The 16,361-nt window shown below is 41.9% G+C and overlaps 1 protein-coding gene across 5 annotated transcripts in view; it reads left to right on the top strand.

Annotated features, from left to right (window-relative positions):
- The first annotated feature begins 2,312 nt into the window (after positions 1-2,312).
- ZDHHC14 (zinc finger DHHC-type palmitoyltransferase 14) overlaps positions 2,313-16,361 on the top strand; it is a 102,790-nt gene continuing 88,741 nt past the window's right edge. For all 5 annotated transcript variants that reach the window (XM_031049833.2, XM_013129293.3, XM_005150064.3 and 2 more), the window contains exon 1: positions 2,313-3,430. In XM_031049833.2, the coding sequence (XP_030905693.1) occupies positions 3,180-3,430 (251 nt within the window). In that variant the 5' untranslated portion in view covers positions 2,313-3,179. The remainder of the gene's footprint in view (positions 3,431-16,361) is intronic.

Here is a 16,361-nt window from a genome sequence, read left to right as displayed (position 1 = left end):
CTTCGTAAAAGATGTGTCAAAGTACACCCCTTGTTAGAGCTGTGCATGGCTGCTTATCTCCAGCAGTTCACAGAATCGTTTAGGTTGGAAAAAAATCTTTTAAGATCAAATCCAACTGTAAACCCAGGACTGTTAGGTCCACTACTAAACCATGTTCCTAAGTGACATATCTACACATCTTTTAAATACCTCCAGGGATGGTGACTCAATCACTTCCTCGGGCAGCCTGTTCCAGTGCTTGACACCCCTTTTGGGATGCCCTTTGGATTGGACATCCAATCTAAACCTTCCCTGGCATAACTTGAGGCCATTTCCTCTGATCCCATAACTTGTTATGTGGGAGAAGCGATCGACTTTCCCCTCACTACAACCCCCTTTCAGGTAGTAGTGATAAAGTCTCTCCTGAGCATCCTTTTCTCCAGCCTAAACAATCCCAGTTCCCTCAGCTGCTCCTCACAGGACTTGTGCTCCAGACTCTTCACCAGCTTGATTGCTCTTTGAATGCACAAGGACATCATAGTAGGCAGAAAGAACAGCAAGGAGCTTTGAGAGTAATACTGCCTTAGCTGTAGGAAGCCTCCCTTCCTTGGCTTCCTGCCACCAGTGCCATTCTGCACCAGGGTAATACTGTGCAGTAACAGCTTAGTGAAGGACTGCGTTTCTGAAAAGCTTTTCCTTAGTGGGTTGTATCTTTCTGGCCTGTGCCTTATGAAGTCAGGACAAAACACGGGTCTGTACAAACACACCGGTGCTGGTGGACAAGCCTGTAATCGAGCATGCCACTGCTAAAGCAGTGGAACGGTTGCATGTATGAGCATTAGTAGGGACATCCGCTGTTGGCCAGTCTCACCAGTGCAGCCGAGGGCTTTCGGTGAGTGAGACAGCAACATGTGGTGTTGATGGGTAACCAGGGAGCCGCTTAGGGCAACGCACCGCCCGGCTGGCTGGATCGAGGACTGGAGCCTCAGGCCTAACAGACACAAGCTGGGGCCGCGGCCGTCCCAGCCCGCTGGGGCAGGTGAGAGGGAACAGCACAGCTGTCTCGGTGCTCGGTGGGTCCCGGCGCAGCCATCTCGGGCCCGCTGCTGGCAGCAACTGCAGTCTTCGCGGCAACCCCGCCCGGTTCGGCGCTCACCTCGCCCCGGGCCCTGTCGACGCTCCCACCCCTCGCAAGGCATGCTGGGGCTTGTAGTCCCTCCTACAGCCCTCCCTCCTCCGGAGCGGCTTCTCGGAAGCTGATGAGCGAAACTACAACTCCCAACGAGCGGAGGGGCGCTCCCTGAGCGTCCGTGGCCGAGCCAGCACTGGAAGGGAGGCCGGTCCCGCTAGGTCGGGTTGCACGGGCGAGTACCGGGACGGGCCGGCTCCTCCCGGGGCTGACGGCAGGCATCGCTCGCGCCCGTGTGCATGCGTGCAGGGGGCGGCGAGGGCTCAGGCGGCGGGAGCTGAGCTCCAGCGCAGACACCGCGCCCGATCCGCACCCCTGTGCCCGCACGGCTGGCCGCTACCCCAGTCGCGGAGGCGGCGATGGGGAAGAGTTAGTGCTGTCGCCACGCTCCACCAGCCGGAGGGAGGGCTGGGCCCGGTTGGGTCGGCGGCGCGGCATCCCCAGCGGGGCTGGTGCGGGTGACCTGCCTGCCCCCTCGGCAGGAAGCAGCTGACTGACGGACCGACCGCGGCAGGGGGTGCCCGCCTGTGTGGTCCCGTCCCTGGCCGCCTCCCCCCGCTCCTCCCGCGGGCGGCCGCCGCTGCGGTGGTTACCGCCTCTCCCTCAAGATGAGGAGGCGGCAGCTGCTGCTTCTGGGTCTGGCTGCTGGGGAGAAGCCTGGATAGAGGCTCTGGAGAAAGCGGGGAGAGAAAGCCGCCGCTCTGCGGCCCGCGGAGGGGAGCCGGGCGTTTTCCTCACCTTGCTCCGGCCGAAAGCCCAGCCGAACCAGAGACGCCGGCGGGAAGCCGCTCCTGTGCGCCGGGGCGGGGGCAGGATGCGGGGGGGGACCCGGCACCGCCGCGGGCCGTGGGCGAGAGCCTGCGCTGCCGCAGCGTGCGACCGCCCGCGGCGGCCGTGAGGCGGGAGGCGAGGATGGTGACGGGCCGGAGAGCTCCCGGCAGAGATCTCCCACTGGCGGCCAAGCCTCCCTCTCTCCTTTCCCCAACGTCCTTCCGCACGGGCGCCCGCCCCGCGGGGCTGAGGCGCTGGGGAGTATGAGGCGGCAGCGGGGACCTGTTGTGTAGGGGAGGCGGGGGTTAAGCGCGGCGGCGCGGAGCGTGAGGCGGGGGAGCGGCTCTGCGGGGAGGGGGCAGAGGATGAGGACCTGCTCTCCGGGCGCTGGTGTCTGTCGGGGACCGGCTCTGCCCCGCGCTGCCTCGGGCTCGGGAGACTCCCCTGCGGCGGAGCCGTGACAGGGAGGCGAGCCCGCGGCGGGGAGACTCGCGACCCCGGCTCTGCGCCGAGCGGCGGCCGCTTCCCGCTGAACTAACTGCGGCTGCAGGGAGAAGAGCGCTTGAAGTGTCTCGGAAGCTGGAGTTGCAGCCTGGCTCCCTCCCCCTTTTTTTTCGTTCTTTCCTCCTCCTTACTGATCTGTTCCGCGCGTCTCTTGAGGGAACGTTTTAGGAATGGTCATTTTTAGCAGTGAAATCTGCTGCACGAAGGAGGATTATAACAAATCTCTATGAATGCTAGACTCGATTGCTAAACCTTGCCTTGACCAACCTTCTGACCCTCGGAGAGCTCTCTCAGGGTGCGCGTGGGAAGGAAAGAACAATCTTCCCATTTGAAAATAAACTTGGGGAAAAAAAAGACTATTTTTTTTGGACAGACTAACTGCTTATAATTATTATTTTTTTTTAATTTCTTTTTTCTTGTTTTGTGATAAGCTGTTTTAAAAAGGATTGTCTTACATGGTGGTTTTGTAACTGATGAAGGAAGCTGAAGGAAGGAGCCCTCTCCAGCGTTTCTGATGTGACAGCTTTGGTTTCGGAGGAGTTAAATGGTGTTTGCATGATACACCTATTGCTAGCCTGGTAGAGACTCTTTTTTAATCTTTTTATTTGTTTAGTTTTTTTTTTTTTAATTAACTGGGGCTGGTGGAGAGGGCTGTCTTGGTCGGAAGACTGTTTGCACACCTTTATATATTGTATATATTTTTGGTGGGGTTCTCCCCACATTTTACTCTCCCTTGATGACTCCTGGAGGTAGTAGTGGGCCCATGAAAGACTGTGAATACAGTCAGATCAGCACACACAGCTCTTCGTCTCCCATGGAGTCTCCCCATAAGAAAAAGAAATCGGTTCCCAAGAGAAAATGGGAGGTTTTTCCTGGAAGAAACAAATTCTTCTGCAATGGGAGGATCATGATGGCTCGACAGACTGGAGTCTTCTATCTGACTCTTGTTCTCATCTTGGTCACCAGTGGACTCTTCTTTGCATTTGAGTAAGTGACATTAAAGTCTTCATATCTTCCTTTCTCTAGTTACCTGTTTTCTGGCTGAAAGGAAACTAATCATGTTTATCCAGATATCATGGAGAATGCTGACTGAATTCAGCTAATGTTGGTTTATATAATTGAAAATATTATCTGATAAGATGCTGGGGGCATAGGATCCAGTTTTGGTTATCACACTGTGGAAAACTGGTGTTTGTGGATCAAGGTTCTAGGGTTTTCATGCCATAGGTTTCCAGCTCTTGCTGATGTTGCAAGAAGGGTGTAAAACACCAGGTTTGGGATGGTCAGGAAGTTATGTAGCTTCTTGTCTGTGAGTTACTCTGCTGAGAATCAAAATTGGCATGTGCAAAAATACCGACCTTTTGTAACAGAAAATGCAACAAAAGCAGTATCTTTCATTAGCTCATGGGTTAGGCATGGTTTTAACTTAGAATGAAAAACAAAACACAATAAAAAACTAAAACAAAAAAGAAGAGCATATACCTAGCATGTGCAATTTTGCGTATACCTAGCTTTCCACTGCTAGGTAAGCATTACTTTCTGTTTGTGATAACTTGTATGTGAGTTTGGTCTTAGTTTAAGCTGTATCTGTTTTTGAAGTTTGGGGTTTTCTTTAAGCAAGCTTTTGATGTCCTCCTAGGGCTTTTTTTCTCTGTTGCTCTGAATCTTCAGGAGTCCTTTTCTGTTATATAAAGTGGACACAGGGTGACAGCAGATCAGATATACTGATTTTTGCACTTATGTTGGAATGGTTAAATGAAGTATGTATGTCAAGAAAGAATTAGGCACATGATATGAACAATATGGTTCGCCTTACTTTTTTTAAAGCACAGAGTTTCCAGATGCTCATACTGCTAAAACACTGGCTATAGTAATAATTGAATTATTTTTAAAGTGTTAATGCTATTTTACCTGTTCTAAACTATAGTAGCTTGGCTTGTGGCAGGAAAAAAAAATCTTCAAATTACATGTTACAGATCTTACTATTTTCTGACTAGAAACTATTGCATATAAATAAGTTTCAGTGCTGCTTTCAGAAATTCTGTTCATTTTGATGAGTGATACAGTTGAATGACAAAGGTAATTAATTACTTGGTGTCTTCCAGGAAGATGCCAGTGATGTTAGCAAACCCTAAATTGTACCAGTTAAATGCAGACCATGTTAACATACTGATAGTAGTAAAGAAGGTAAAATGCTCAGCAGGTGACCAGTTGTTAATATATCTGTGAGCTCAGCAAATGAATTGTCTTCAGTGGGCTTCAGGTTACTTTAGAGTGATGTTTTAATTGTAAATCTTATGGAGACATTACAAAGCTGCTTGAATATGCTTTGAGTAGTAGTCAATATGATACCCATAATAGTCAATATGATACCCATATACTGCAAATGTGTTTACTTTCCTGGCTTTAAAGGGGTATTAAAGGTGTAACCTGATAGTATTGCATCAGGACTGCGTGCTGCTCTATTCTGTGTGTCATGATTAGGCTTAATTTTGGAAAGCTTTTGTGTGGGAGCTGATATCTGCATCTCTGTGCAGGCTCATCACCTTCAGCAGAGCCTCTGAAGGGAAGTGCTGGACTGCCTGCAAATACCAGAGTGTAAATGTGGGATCAAACCTGTAATGTTTTATAATCATGATTGTGAAACTGATTTATTAAGCTACAATTTATAGCTTATTTATGTGTCTTAACACTTGGTTGCTTCAGAGAGAAATATTTTCTGCAGCTGCATGATTCAGAACTGCTAAAGCAGGATGAGCTTCTAGCAGTTCATCACCTTCCAGTTTTATTACTACTGTGAGTTATGCATTCCTACCAAAGTTGAACGTTACAGCTTCTGTCATGTCTTTGAGCTTATTTGGCATGATGGACAACATCTTTAGTCAAGCTTCGGCATTTTTTATATATAATTGGTGCTTATTCTAACTGGCAGTCTTGAAGCAGGGAAAAATCTTCAGCTTTATATAACTATATAATTCTCTCTGTGTATGTGTGTGTACTGGTCTTGAGTCATTCTTGTATCACTTGCACTCTCCTTTTAAGGAAAATCAAAGTAGAGGACGGCAATGATAATTCATTTTTATAATAATAAGGTAGACTTTGTTTTTTAAAAAGCACTTGCACTTTCAAATTATTACTCATTCTCTTGAGGCTAATTAGAAAAACAAACCCTAAGACTATGAGAATGGTGTTGAGTATGTTTGTGATGTTTGAACTGCAGAAAGTTGTTGATTTTACAATGAAAAGGGTTTTACAATGAAAACAGATAATCTCAGACTAAAAAGCGTTATTTTGAAGCAGTTTCTAAGTAATAATCTAAAGTTACTATTTATTGATCAGTTGATGGCATCTCGAGGAGTTAGTGTCACTTCCATTATTTGGCTGACTTGGTTATGGTGCTCCTCATTAACCACCAGAATGACAGAAATGTGTTTCAGTCCTTTGTGTACAGGTGGGTCAAAATGATTTTTAAATGGATGGGTGCTCCAGTGTCTGAACTGTAAGGTCAAACTGTCATTGAAGAGGAAAGACACTCTGTATGTTCTTGCAATTGTTTAGTCTTTTTGCTACAGTTGAAATAAATGATTTTATTCCTTTGGTTTTGGAAACTGGAAAATAGGTACTCATCACGTTCCAAGTCATTCACCGGTTGCAGCCTGCGAAGTGGGGTGTAGGAAAGATAGGACTTTGACAGGTAATTCCTGGGGGAGCATCGTGCTAACATAAACAGTTGTCTTTTACCCTTTTGGCTTCATTCTTTCTTCCAGCGTAATTCCCCACCCCACCCCATCCCCCCTTCTTTTAGACACCTGTTCATCCAGAGCTGTATCTCACGTGCTGTGGAATCCTGTCCAGGGGAGAAATACATCTCTCTGAATCAACAAAGCCTAGCTCTCCAAAAGCAAACATATGTCATACATCTTGACCTGTATAGCTTTTGACATTGAACCATTCCTTTGCAATCTTTTGTATTTATGCTTCTGTGCTTTTCCCTGCCTACTTTTTCCAGTACCTGCTGTTGGTTGGTTTTATTCCTTTCTCTCTGTTGACTTTTATCTCTCATATACTCCAAATACATCACCATTTCTCCCTTTTGTCATTTCACTGTTCTTTTTCATTTTCAAAGAGGTAAGCCAGAATTTGCTTAACAGAAAAACAACAATGCACTAGGAGCTTTCAAGCAGCTAAAATATTTATAATTCCTGCCTCCCTGTCCTTCCAAAGGTAGAGAATGGAAGTAACAAACAGTTTTATTTCTGTAACTTATCTATTAAATGTAACATGAATTATTGCAAGAATTTCTGGGCCCCAAGAGGGATGCTGTGCTTGAGGTATTCTTAAAAATGCCTATTTCAAAATGCTCAAGATGAGGCACTGCAAATTACTTACTTTGTCTTTAAAATTTGGGTATGTTTTTCTATTTTGGAAATATATTTCCTATCTCTAACCCTATGATATTTAGCCTTTTTTCTTTTTTTCTTGCAAATTTGGCTTTGTGTTGCACTTCCCTTTTTTTCTTTGCCTTGCCCCATTACACAGACATATATATTTTTTAAACTGTTCAGTGCTCATGTAAAAGTAGATGCATGAAAGCTTGGAAAACAAATTCCTTTCCCCAGAGCAAAGACAACATCCATAACTGAAGGGCAGATCTCACTGCTGTACTTAGCCAGTTCAACCACTGTATTTACATAATTTAAGTCCTTTATTGGTGCAATAAAGAAAGGCAAAACTAAGGCACTTCATACCGCTTTTATGCAGCTAGGTATGCATAGTCAAAAGAGAAAAGAACCCTTTATGCCTGTGGTCATTTGGAGTACTATTTTTGTAGGTTACAGTAAAGCAAAATGGAGGCTGAATGACATATTTATCACAGCAGGATATGTAAAACAAACATCTTGTTGGTAAATGGCAAATCTTAGATGAATGCACAAGCTTCACAGGTTCCAGAGTGGTGGTAGATGAGTTTGGCTGCATTACTACTGTGAGTTAACGCTGCTTCTATGTGCCAGCTCCCTTTTTCTTGGACCTCATGGTGCAGGTAGCAGGAGAGAACATGTCTGCACCTGAGCTGCTTCAGGTCAGGCAGGCAAATTAAACTTCCCATAAAAGGTGGGTTTAAGTGAAGATTCCAACTGAACTGAATTGACTCAGGCACAGTCATGTTTTCTTCTATCAACTCGGTTGCAGGGTGAGTGGTTCTGGAATAAGGTTAGAGCAGATGGTGGGATGCCGGAAGGGCTGATGCAGTGCAGCTTTTTTCTCTGTAAATGTGAGTCAGAGCCCTATCACTTCTGATACCATTTGACACTTGCACTGATTCAACAAACTGGAGGGTTTGGGTTTTGGGGTTTTTTTTGAGCTGTTTAACACTTAATTTCTGTGTAATTGCACTGTCTTTCAAAAAAGGGATGCTGGAGAATTATTTAAACTGAGTCTGTTCTTGTGCACGTGCATACAAATCACTGCTTTTTATCTGCTCTTGCAGTCACTGGCAACCTGCTTCATGCCTCCCACCCTGAAAACCAGTGTGACTGGAGGACATTTATGAGTCACACTATCGGATGCAGAGTAGATTGTTCAATATTGAACTTCTATAACACGCACCGTGGCAAAGTGGTGTAACTCGCTGCTCACGGTGACAAACCTCTGTGTATAAACACGTCAATAAGCTGAGCATCTTCACTGTGGTATCAACAATCATCATCATCTTATGGCAGGTGTTCTGTGCTCTTGAAAGAGGTGGATTCTTAATGTGAGGTCCTATGGCAATTGGACCTCAGGTGGAATAGGTGGAATGTTCTTAATCTGGTAAGCCTCCTTTATTTTTCTTCCTCTGCTCTTAGGAGAATAGCTTACGTGCATCTTTTCATGTCCTTAAATGAGTTACTTAGCAAGAAGTGCTACCAATGTGACTTCAGGTATTAAAGGCTGCTATAAACGTTTCCTGCTGAAGATGTCAAAATGGATTTAAAAGCAAAAATTGTGGTGTATAAACTGGAACGATCATTTAACAAGAGAAACGCGTCCTTTTCTACATGAAAGGCAGTAGTTGCCTAATAGTGCGAGTGGTGTAGGCAAGTGCACTGGTGAATAGGTGTTTCCCCCACAACCACCAGTTTTCTTTGTTTAAAAATAATCTGTCATTAACATTAAGCCAAAGCAGTATTTCTGTTTCTCATTTTGCCATATTATACATCTCTGACAGTTTAGTGGAAAAGACATGTAATGCAGCAATTCTGATTTTCAGGGTTTACTTTTTGCATTGAATTTATAGAGATGTACCAAATAATATGGTAAATTCCTAAGGGATGGCATGCATTCCAACCAGATGTTGTTTATTCTTTGCACTTTACCCTGAAAATGTAAGTTGCAGGATCTAATATCTTTCAGGTACAAAGTATATCTAATATTTTTCTTCTTTGATAAGGGACTTTCCTTGGTCACAAAAAAAATTTGCTTAATCCATCTCTTCTAAGTTTCCCAGTGATTTGTGCATGTCTGCTGAAGTTTCTCCTTGGCCAAAAGGGTATAGTTTTGTACTACCCTAACTTAGGTAGCACTTCACTGAGCAGGTACCTCAGTTTAAACTTTTAAGCCTTCTTTGAAGGAATTGCATGATATAAATTGAAATCGTTTCACCCAAAGATGTACCAATAACATTTGATATTAGGTCATGCATCTCTACTTTTCAAGGCTAGGTCTATTTATGTGAAATGGGTAATGACTAAGTGCTTCAGTTTGTCAGGGTGAAATTCTGTGGGGATAGCCGCTTTTGCTTTTGGAAGTTATACCTTTGTTAGTTCTCCTGAAACTACAGAGGCTTTTTATGGTTTCGTAACACTTCACTTCTTTTCCGAAATAAATGTTAAAGAGCTTTTTTCCCCAGTGTTGTTTTGTTTGCATTTTTTTGTTTGGTTGGCTGTTTTTTTTAATTCAGCTTAGTTGACGGCCTTTATCTGCTGTTTCATGGAGAAGACAAGTTTTGAACATGATTTTTTGTCTTTTAATTTCCTTCTTTTTCCCCTGTAGTTCTACTTGTATTCCCACTTTTTTTTTTTTTCTCTGAGGTGGGGGGCAATGAAAACAGGGAGTGTAATAATGATGTTGGCTTCTCAGATACCATGTCCTCAAGACCTGGAGGAAATCCCTGTGTAGCTTTGGACCATTGGTACATGCACATCTTCAGAGTGAAATGTGAATGTTTGTGCTCTTCTTTGCTTAATGTCATTCTGACCCTTTGGAGAAAGAAAGGAAGTATCATCACACGCCTGATGGGTGATGGTTTTCTATGTTCATCATAGCTCAGCATGCTTCTTGTAGATATGTGTAGATTCCCACCTGGGATATTTGATATCCTTTCCAGAGTGGGGAAAAAAGAAGTTTTCAGAGTTTATTACCTATATAAATGTCTTCAGATGTTTACAAATGCTGATGAATGATACTTATTTAAGTCTTCATTCTCGAGAATGTAAGGTTAGACTTGTAATTTTGTGATGCTTGTTTGATGAAATCTTAATTTATCACTTAAAGGTTTGTGGTTTCTATTGTTGATATAATGTGTATAGTATGCCTATTTTCTTTTGTCTTTCCCTGAGTAGGTACTCTTGCCCCTTTAACTAAATGGATGTGTGCCCAAGTTATAAGATGTATCTCCTGGAGACTAGTTTGAGGGAGTTACATTAGTTAGATTTACACTATTGAAAAACTAATTTCTATTAGTTCTGGTCATTGTCATGTAACTTGTTTCTGGGGCTCTTCTCACATCACCCCGCAGAAGTTTCCATAACTTGTTTGAAAGGGAGATGTTAGGGGTTTTTTTTCACATACATTCTCAGGAATCATGTTAAATGTTTAAGTTTGTGTAAAGTATTCTTTTTACTCGTGTTCAAGTTTGGACTAATAGTGCAATAAATACTTTTGTTAATACAGGATTTATGTCATAGGTGCATTGTATTATTAGCTTGTAAATGGCAGTTCATACAAAACACAAAACAGTGTCATCAGTGGATCTGGATGACTGAGAAACTGTCTTGCTTTGGAATGAAAAGGGGAAATGGTCTGTACAGAACTTGAACCAAACTGTTCTGTTCAGTCACCTTTTTTTTTTTTTGAGGGGGGAGGGGAGAAGCATAGGGCTGAAAAAAAGTATTTTGTTAAAAATATCTGGGCTTATTTGTAGCTTCAGTAGAAACTGGAATGCTGCAATTTTAACTGGGCAGTAAATACAGAAATTCTTTTTTTAACAGTTAGGTTACACCTTTCAGGTAGCTAAGAACAAGAAGATGAAATTTCTAATGGAGATGGCCTCTCAATTTATTGCAGCATTAAACTGATAGTTGTAACATTCAAATGTGAACTAATTAAGGAGAAGGTGAAGAAAGAGCAGGAGAAAGCTGAGAAAATTTTTAACTTTATAAGCTGTGTGATTGTCTCAAAATAGCCCAGCCAAAAACTTCACTGGCTTAAAATACTGGAACATCTTGAAAAATTGCATAAAATGTTCAAGCAACTTATCTAGGAAACTCTTGCTCACCTGGTTTGACAGTTCTTCTAAGTGAGGCTGTAGTAGCTAATGATCACTTAAGTTCCAGGCTGCCAATAGAGGTTTGTTCATGTTAGTGCTTCTTGGCTTTCATTTGGCAAAGCTGACGGAAAAGGGGGAAAATCCCCTGAAGTCAGCTGGAACTACCAAGGTTTATTACACTTCATATAATAACAGACCCCTTTTTATTTCTGTGAAGTGGTTAAATATTTTACAAACCAAAGAGACACACTAAAATCACGAAATCAAGATGAAGCCTGTGTTCAATAGCCAGAAATAAAATTCTGTTTGGATTTTTCACATTGCAGAAGTACTGAATGTTAGTTAACATAAAATGTATTTTAGGGAAAGAGGCTGAACTGTTTTGGAATTTCAGTTTTGTGTAACAGTCACCACATCCCTTACCCTGTTATATGTGTTCACAGTCAAACTCCTGTTCATACTTCAGTTACTAGACGTGGCAGGCTTTGTTTTTGTGAAGCCCGACCATGGGCTTTCTGCAGTGTGCATTTGTGGAGACCTTGCCCAATTGCATACCAGAACTTTAACTGCTAAGCTGACAGCATGCTGTGGTGCTATATGATTATTCAGCATCTGTATCACTGATCACTTCCTTTTCATCAGTGTCCGTAGGGTCTATTCACATTACTGTGGGATGGTGGCTAATGAGGTCTTACATAATATGCTTGGCTAATGAGATCACAGCTGGTTTTGTTTTATAGTTTTCCCCTCCTGCCATCCCCTAAAGTTGTTTACTGCAATGAAGCAGTTGCTTACCAGCAGCATGCATTTATTGTGGTGAATATGCAGTGCGCTCAGTTTCTTCTTTAACTTTTACTCTTACTGTTAAAAAAATGTTTTATGAAACAGAGGTTGAATAGAATGCTGAGAATTAAACTGAAAGCTGAGAACCTGAACTTGGAAGTTAAAATGTACATAAAATTTGCAGTTTATGAGTTTCATATTACAGTTTAAATGCAGGGTAACAGTGTCACATTGTCTACACTGAGCGAATGTATGAAATAAATTTGTGAGGTTTAACATACATTTCTTATGTATATCTATTAGTTCTTAAGAGCAAGGAACAGTTATGCTGGAATTTGTTACTATTTTAGCATGAACAGTATATAACTAAAAGTTAGGTTAAACAACATGGACACGGATTGGAAGCAGTAATCCAAAACTTTTGTTTCTGATTGTGATAAATTTTATGTGCTTTTTTTTTTTTTTTTAACTTCCTAGACATCTGGGAATTGGAATCCTGGTCGTACGTGTTCAGTGCACTTATTAGATATCCCATTGGTTATGAATGCCATGTTTCAGGGTAGAGAAGCAAGTTGTCAGACCAGTACTTAAGTTTTGCTGTATGCTTGTTTATGCTCATGGTGTGGGGTTTTGTGGTACAACTGTCTATGCCTGTTCCTTAGTGAATGCTGTTTTATCAGCAAAAGGGCTTTCAAGTGTTGAATTAGAATGTGGAAGTTATAATTTGTCCTAACTTGGAACTATTTGAGGCTGTTAGAAGCGCTAAGAAGAAAAGTAAAAGCTAGAATAGCATTGTCTTTTCTCTCATCAGTATTGCAGCTCCTTAAGAGACTTGCTTCTTGTGAGTGTGGTTTCTTTAGAGCTCATAATGCTTTTATATAGTGACAAAATGTAACTTTTGAGATGCTTTTATTATTCAACGTGAGTTGTTGGATTGAGGGCAGGACAGGCATCGGGTGTAGAAATATTCGAATAAACTTTGTCATTAGTCTGAATGGACAGGTACATGAAATGTGTTGCATGGTATGATAACGAAAATTGGAGTGTACAGGCCAGTTCACTGATTTGCCTCAGTGAACTGGCCTGGAGAAGAGAAGGCTCAGGGGGCATCTTATTAAAGAGGTACCTGACTGGGAAGGATGAGTCAAAAAAGGGAAAGAAAAAAAAAAAAAAAGGAGCCCTGGAGGCAATGAGCACAAAATGAAGCACTATTTAAACATCAGAAAGGACTTGGGGTGGTTTTTTGTTCGATAGTTTGTTTTGGTTTTGTCTTTACCTATTTGGTTTGGGTTTTTTGTTGTGAGTATGATTGAACAACTGACACAGGTTGCCCAGAGAGGCTACAGGCATTCTGAAAACCAACCAGATGTAGACCTGAGGAGTATCCTTTAACTGACTGCTTTGAACTAGCTTGGGACTCCATCTCCAGAGGTCCCATTCTACCTCAGCCATTCTGTTACATGTGAAAACCTGAGAACTTCTTCCCATAAGACAGCAAAAGGTATATCTAGTGAGATTGTTTTAATAACCCATTAATTACGTTACTTATTTCACAAGAACTTCAGTTATACGTAGTCTTAGAATATGAACCTAAAGTCTCAGTCCAACAGAACTTAAGATTTTGCAAGTGAAATTGACATAGCTGTTGTTTCTGTCCCCTCTTCTTTTCTCACCTTTGAATATGGCTTTCTCAGTACAAAGTGCGTTTTTCCAACATTTCTTGGAGGTTCCTTTTCTGATTTCTTTCACTTATCTGCTGTTCCTAAACAAGCTTTGCCCTCTACTATTCATCTGTTTTTTGCTGAACTATAGTTAGTATCTTCTTATCGCGTAAGCAACAGAATTTTATTAAACATTGATTTGCTAAACAAACAAATAAGAGGAGAAAGCTTAGATGAAGTGGAGCATATTTTATTTCAGTAAAATATATCTGAATCTTTACATCCTGTAGTAGCTTTCACTGCTAAGTTTCAGGCTGGTGGAAGCCAAAGGGGTATTTCCCTATACCATCTATTCAAAGCACATTTTTCAGAGTAAACTTCATGCCTGTAGACTTGCCTGTTTTTTTCTGAGAAGACAGGAGCTGGATCATTACTGCTTATGAATTCAAACAAAACTTTAGAGTATTTCATAGGAACATCCCTGTTTGCTTTCTGTTTATCAGGCCTAGTGGCAGTGAGACCAATCTGATCGTTGTAGGCTGCTGAAAAGAATGGACCCACCTCTTCTCCCAGGCCTCAAACGTTGCTTCTTTTGTCTGGCTCTCTGTTTTTTCCACCTAATGGTGAGCCACTTCAGGGAGTTCCCTTCCTGCTGAAAGCTAATCCTGCCGTTCTGCCTACACAGAGAAAAACTTTCTGCTGCTTTAGATCCCTGAAGTGAATTCCTGAAAATTCAGAAAAATGTTATTAATAGTGCAAGGGAGGATGTGAAAGGGAGGAGTTTGTCAGATCAGCATAGCTGTGATTTGAAATTGTATCCCAACTTGAGGAAACTTGGTGTTACATAGTCTTGGTTCATCGTTTGGCATCTGTGAGGACACAGAAATAACATCTTCAGGCTTACCCGAATTACTACTTAGTTGCTTAATGAGACTCTTCAGAGTTCTGGCTTCTTAACCATATTTTATTTTGAAAGTAGCTGGATTGTAGTTTACAGAACTTGAACTGCAGCATTTTCCAGATAACACATTATTAAGTACTCCTTAGTTTTTAGTGCCTTACAGTTTTTCTGTATTTTTTTAATGAAGATATTATACCCAATTCTGTAGCACAACATGAGGGTGGTAACTGAAGCAATTCTTCCTGCGTCCTTGCCTATATAGTCTCTGTTCCCCATATCCAGATTGCAGACCCAATGTATTCTAATGCAGGGCCTATGAATACTTGTTCACCTTAGTTTGTATAAAAACAGAAGAGTTAGCTCAAAATACACTGAACTGAACCAGGAAATGAGTATTCTCAGTCCTTGCCATTTCTCCCACACTTCAGCTGAGATAGCAAACAGTCCATGGAAATTACCTGTTTCTTCACAGTCCTGTTCAGCAGCCCACTTGGGTGGTTTTTTGTTTTGCTGGTTAGTATGGTAAAAGTTGAAAGTTTCAGCATTGAGAAGAATCACAAAGCAGTAAATGGAAAATTGAACAGCCTGCATGCAAGAGGAAGTTGGAGTGGATGTCTCTATTCACAGTGTGATAAAATAATTTGCCTTTAAAATGACTTTGTTAAATAAGACACCTAAAGCTAATCAGAGCAGAAGGAATTGTCTATAGAGCAGAAGACTGGGAAGAAACTGTGAACTGAAATCTGACAGAGATTAATCTAATTTACTGTAAGACCTTAAAAGGTTAATAATTCTTCTTTTACAAGATACTAAGCTCAGAAAGCTCTCTTCTCTTTACTCTCAGAGCTGTGGAGGCTCTGAGACCTCTCATCACTGATGTGAATGTTCCTCTTCAGAGTAAAATATGTTGGGTTTTTTTTTTAACCCGTGTAATGTAATGAACCCTAGATCCTTTTAGTATCAGGCTGTGCTGTGCATTGTGGGTTTTTTTTAAATGCTGTTCCCTGGAAGCTGGTATCTCATTTCCAGTACTTGATTATACCAAAAGAAGTTTGCTGAGGGCAGAAGGACACTTCAGAGGAAAGCGTAGAGAGATTGGGTTGGATAAAATATTTTTGCTTTTTTACTCAGCTCATACTCAAAAGTAGGGGGAAACAGACAACTGGCTGTGAATGTGAAATCCAAAACAGTCTGATATGCTAGGTTCCCAGTAAGTGAAATTATTGTGGGCTGACATCCAGGTAGATTGAAAGGTAAACATGCCCTTCCCAATGCACATACCTTTCTGTTATTGAATCCTATAAAACTTTAACCAACAGTTGAAGTCTGGAGGTGCAGCATTAGCCAATGGTTGACTGTTCTTGGCAAAAGTAAGTTTATTTTCTGTTCCAAAACTTCTTTTTTTTTTTTTAAGTGGTTTTTGGCACCAACCCTTTCTGTTGCAACAAAGAAATGGCATTTGTGAGAACACAGGTTTGTTGCTTCTTAGTTCAATACAAAAAAAGTGACACTTGTTACAAAGGCAATTCACTATTACTGAAATAACAATGTCACTGAAATAAGCTTTTAATTTGAGCTTTATTACAAGTATTCTTTCTGACTGCAAAATAGAAGTCAAAGATTTAGGGAGCATACCACTTGTCACTGAAGTTGATCCCTGCAGATCAACTGTAGTTGCATAGTTTTGTTATTCATCCAGAGTGAGTACATCCAGCTGTGCTTGCCTTCCTAGTCTGAATGATAAAAAAACTGACAATTTCGGAAGATTGTTCAATGCGAGCAGAAGAGTTGGGGCAGGGTGATAGGAGTGGGGAGGAACTCACTTATCTGCTGTAGCATTTCCTTCTGGAAAATAATTTCAGTTACCTGAGGAACAGTTGCACTCTGTCCGTATTTGGTTAGTACCTATAAGCAAGCTAGTAATAACTTCTGGTGTACAAGCTGTATTTTTCCATTATTAGTGTATCCAGTACTGTAGACAGAGTTGGACTGCAGTCGAAGTTCGTAGAACCATGGAATAGTTAAAGTAGAATCATGGAATAAAGT

The sequence above is a fragment of the Melopsittacus undulatus genome, chromosome 3, assembly GCF_012275295.1.
Source record: "Melopsittacus undulatus isolate bMelUnd1 chromosome 3, bMelUnd1.mat.Z, whole genome shotgun sequence".
NCBI lineage: Eukaryota > Metazoa > Chordata > Aves > Psittaciformes > Psittaculidae > Melopsittacus > Melopsittacus undulatus.
Note: the sequence above shows the minus strand (reverse complement) of the source record. Positions and strands in the feature narration are given on the sequence as shown.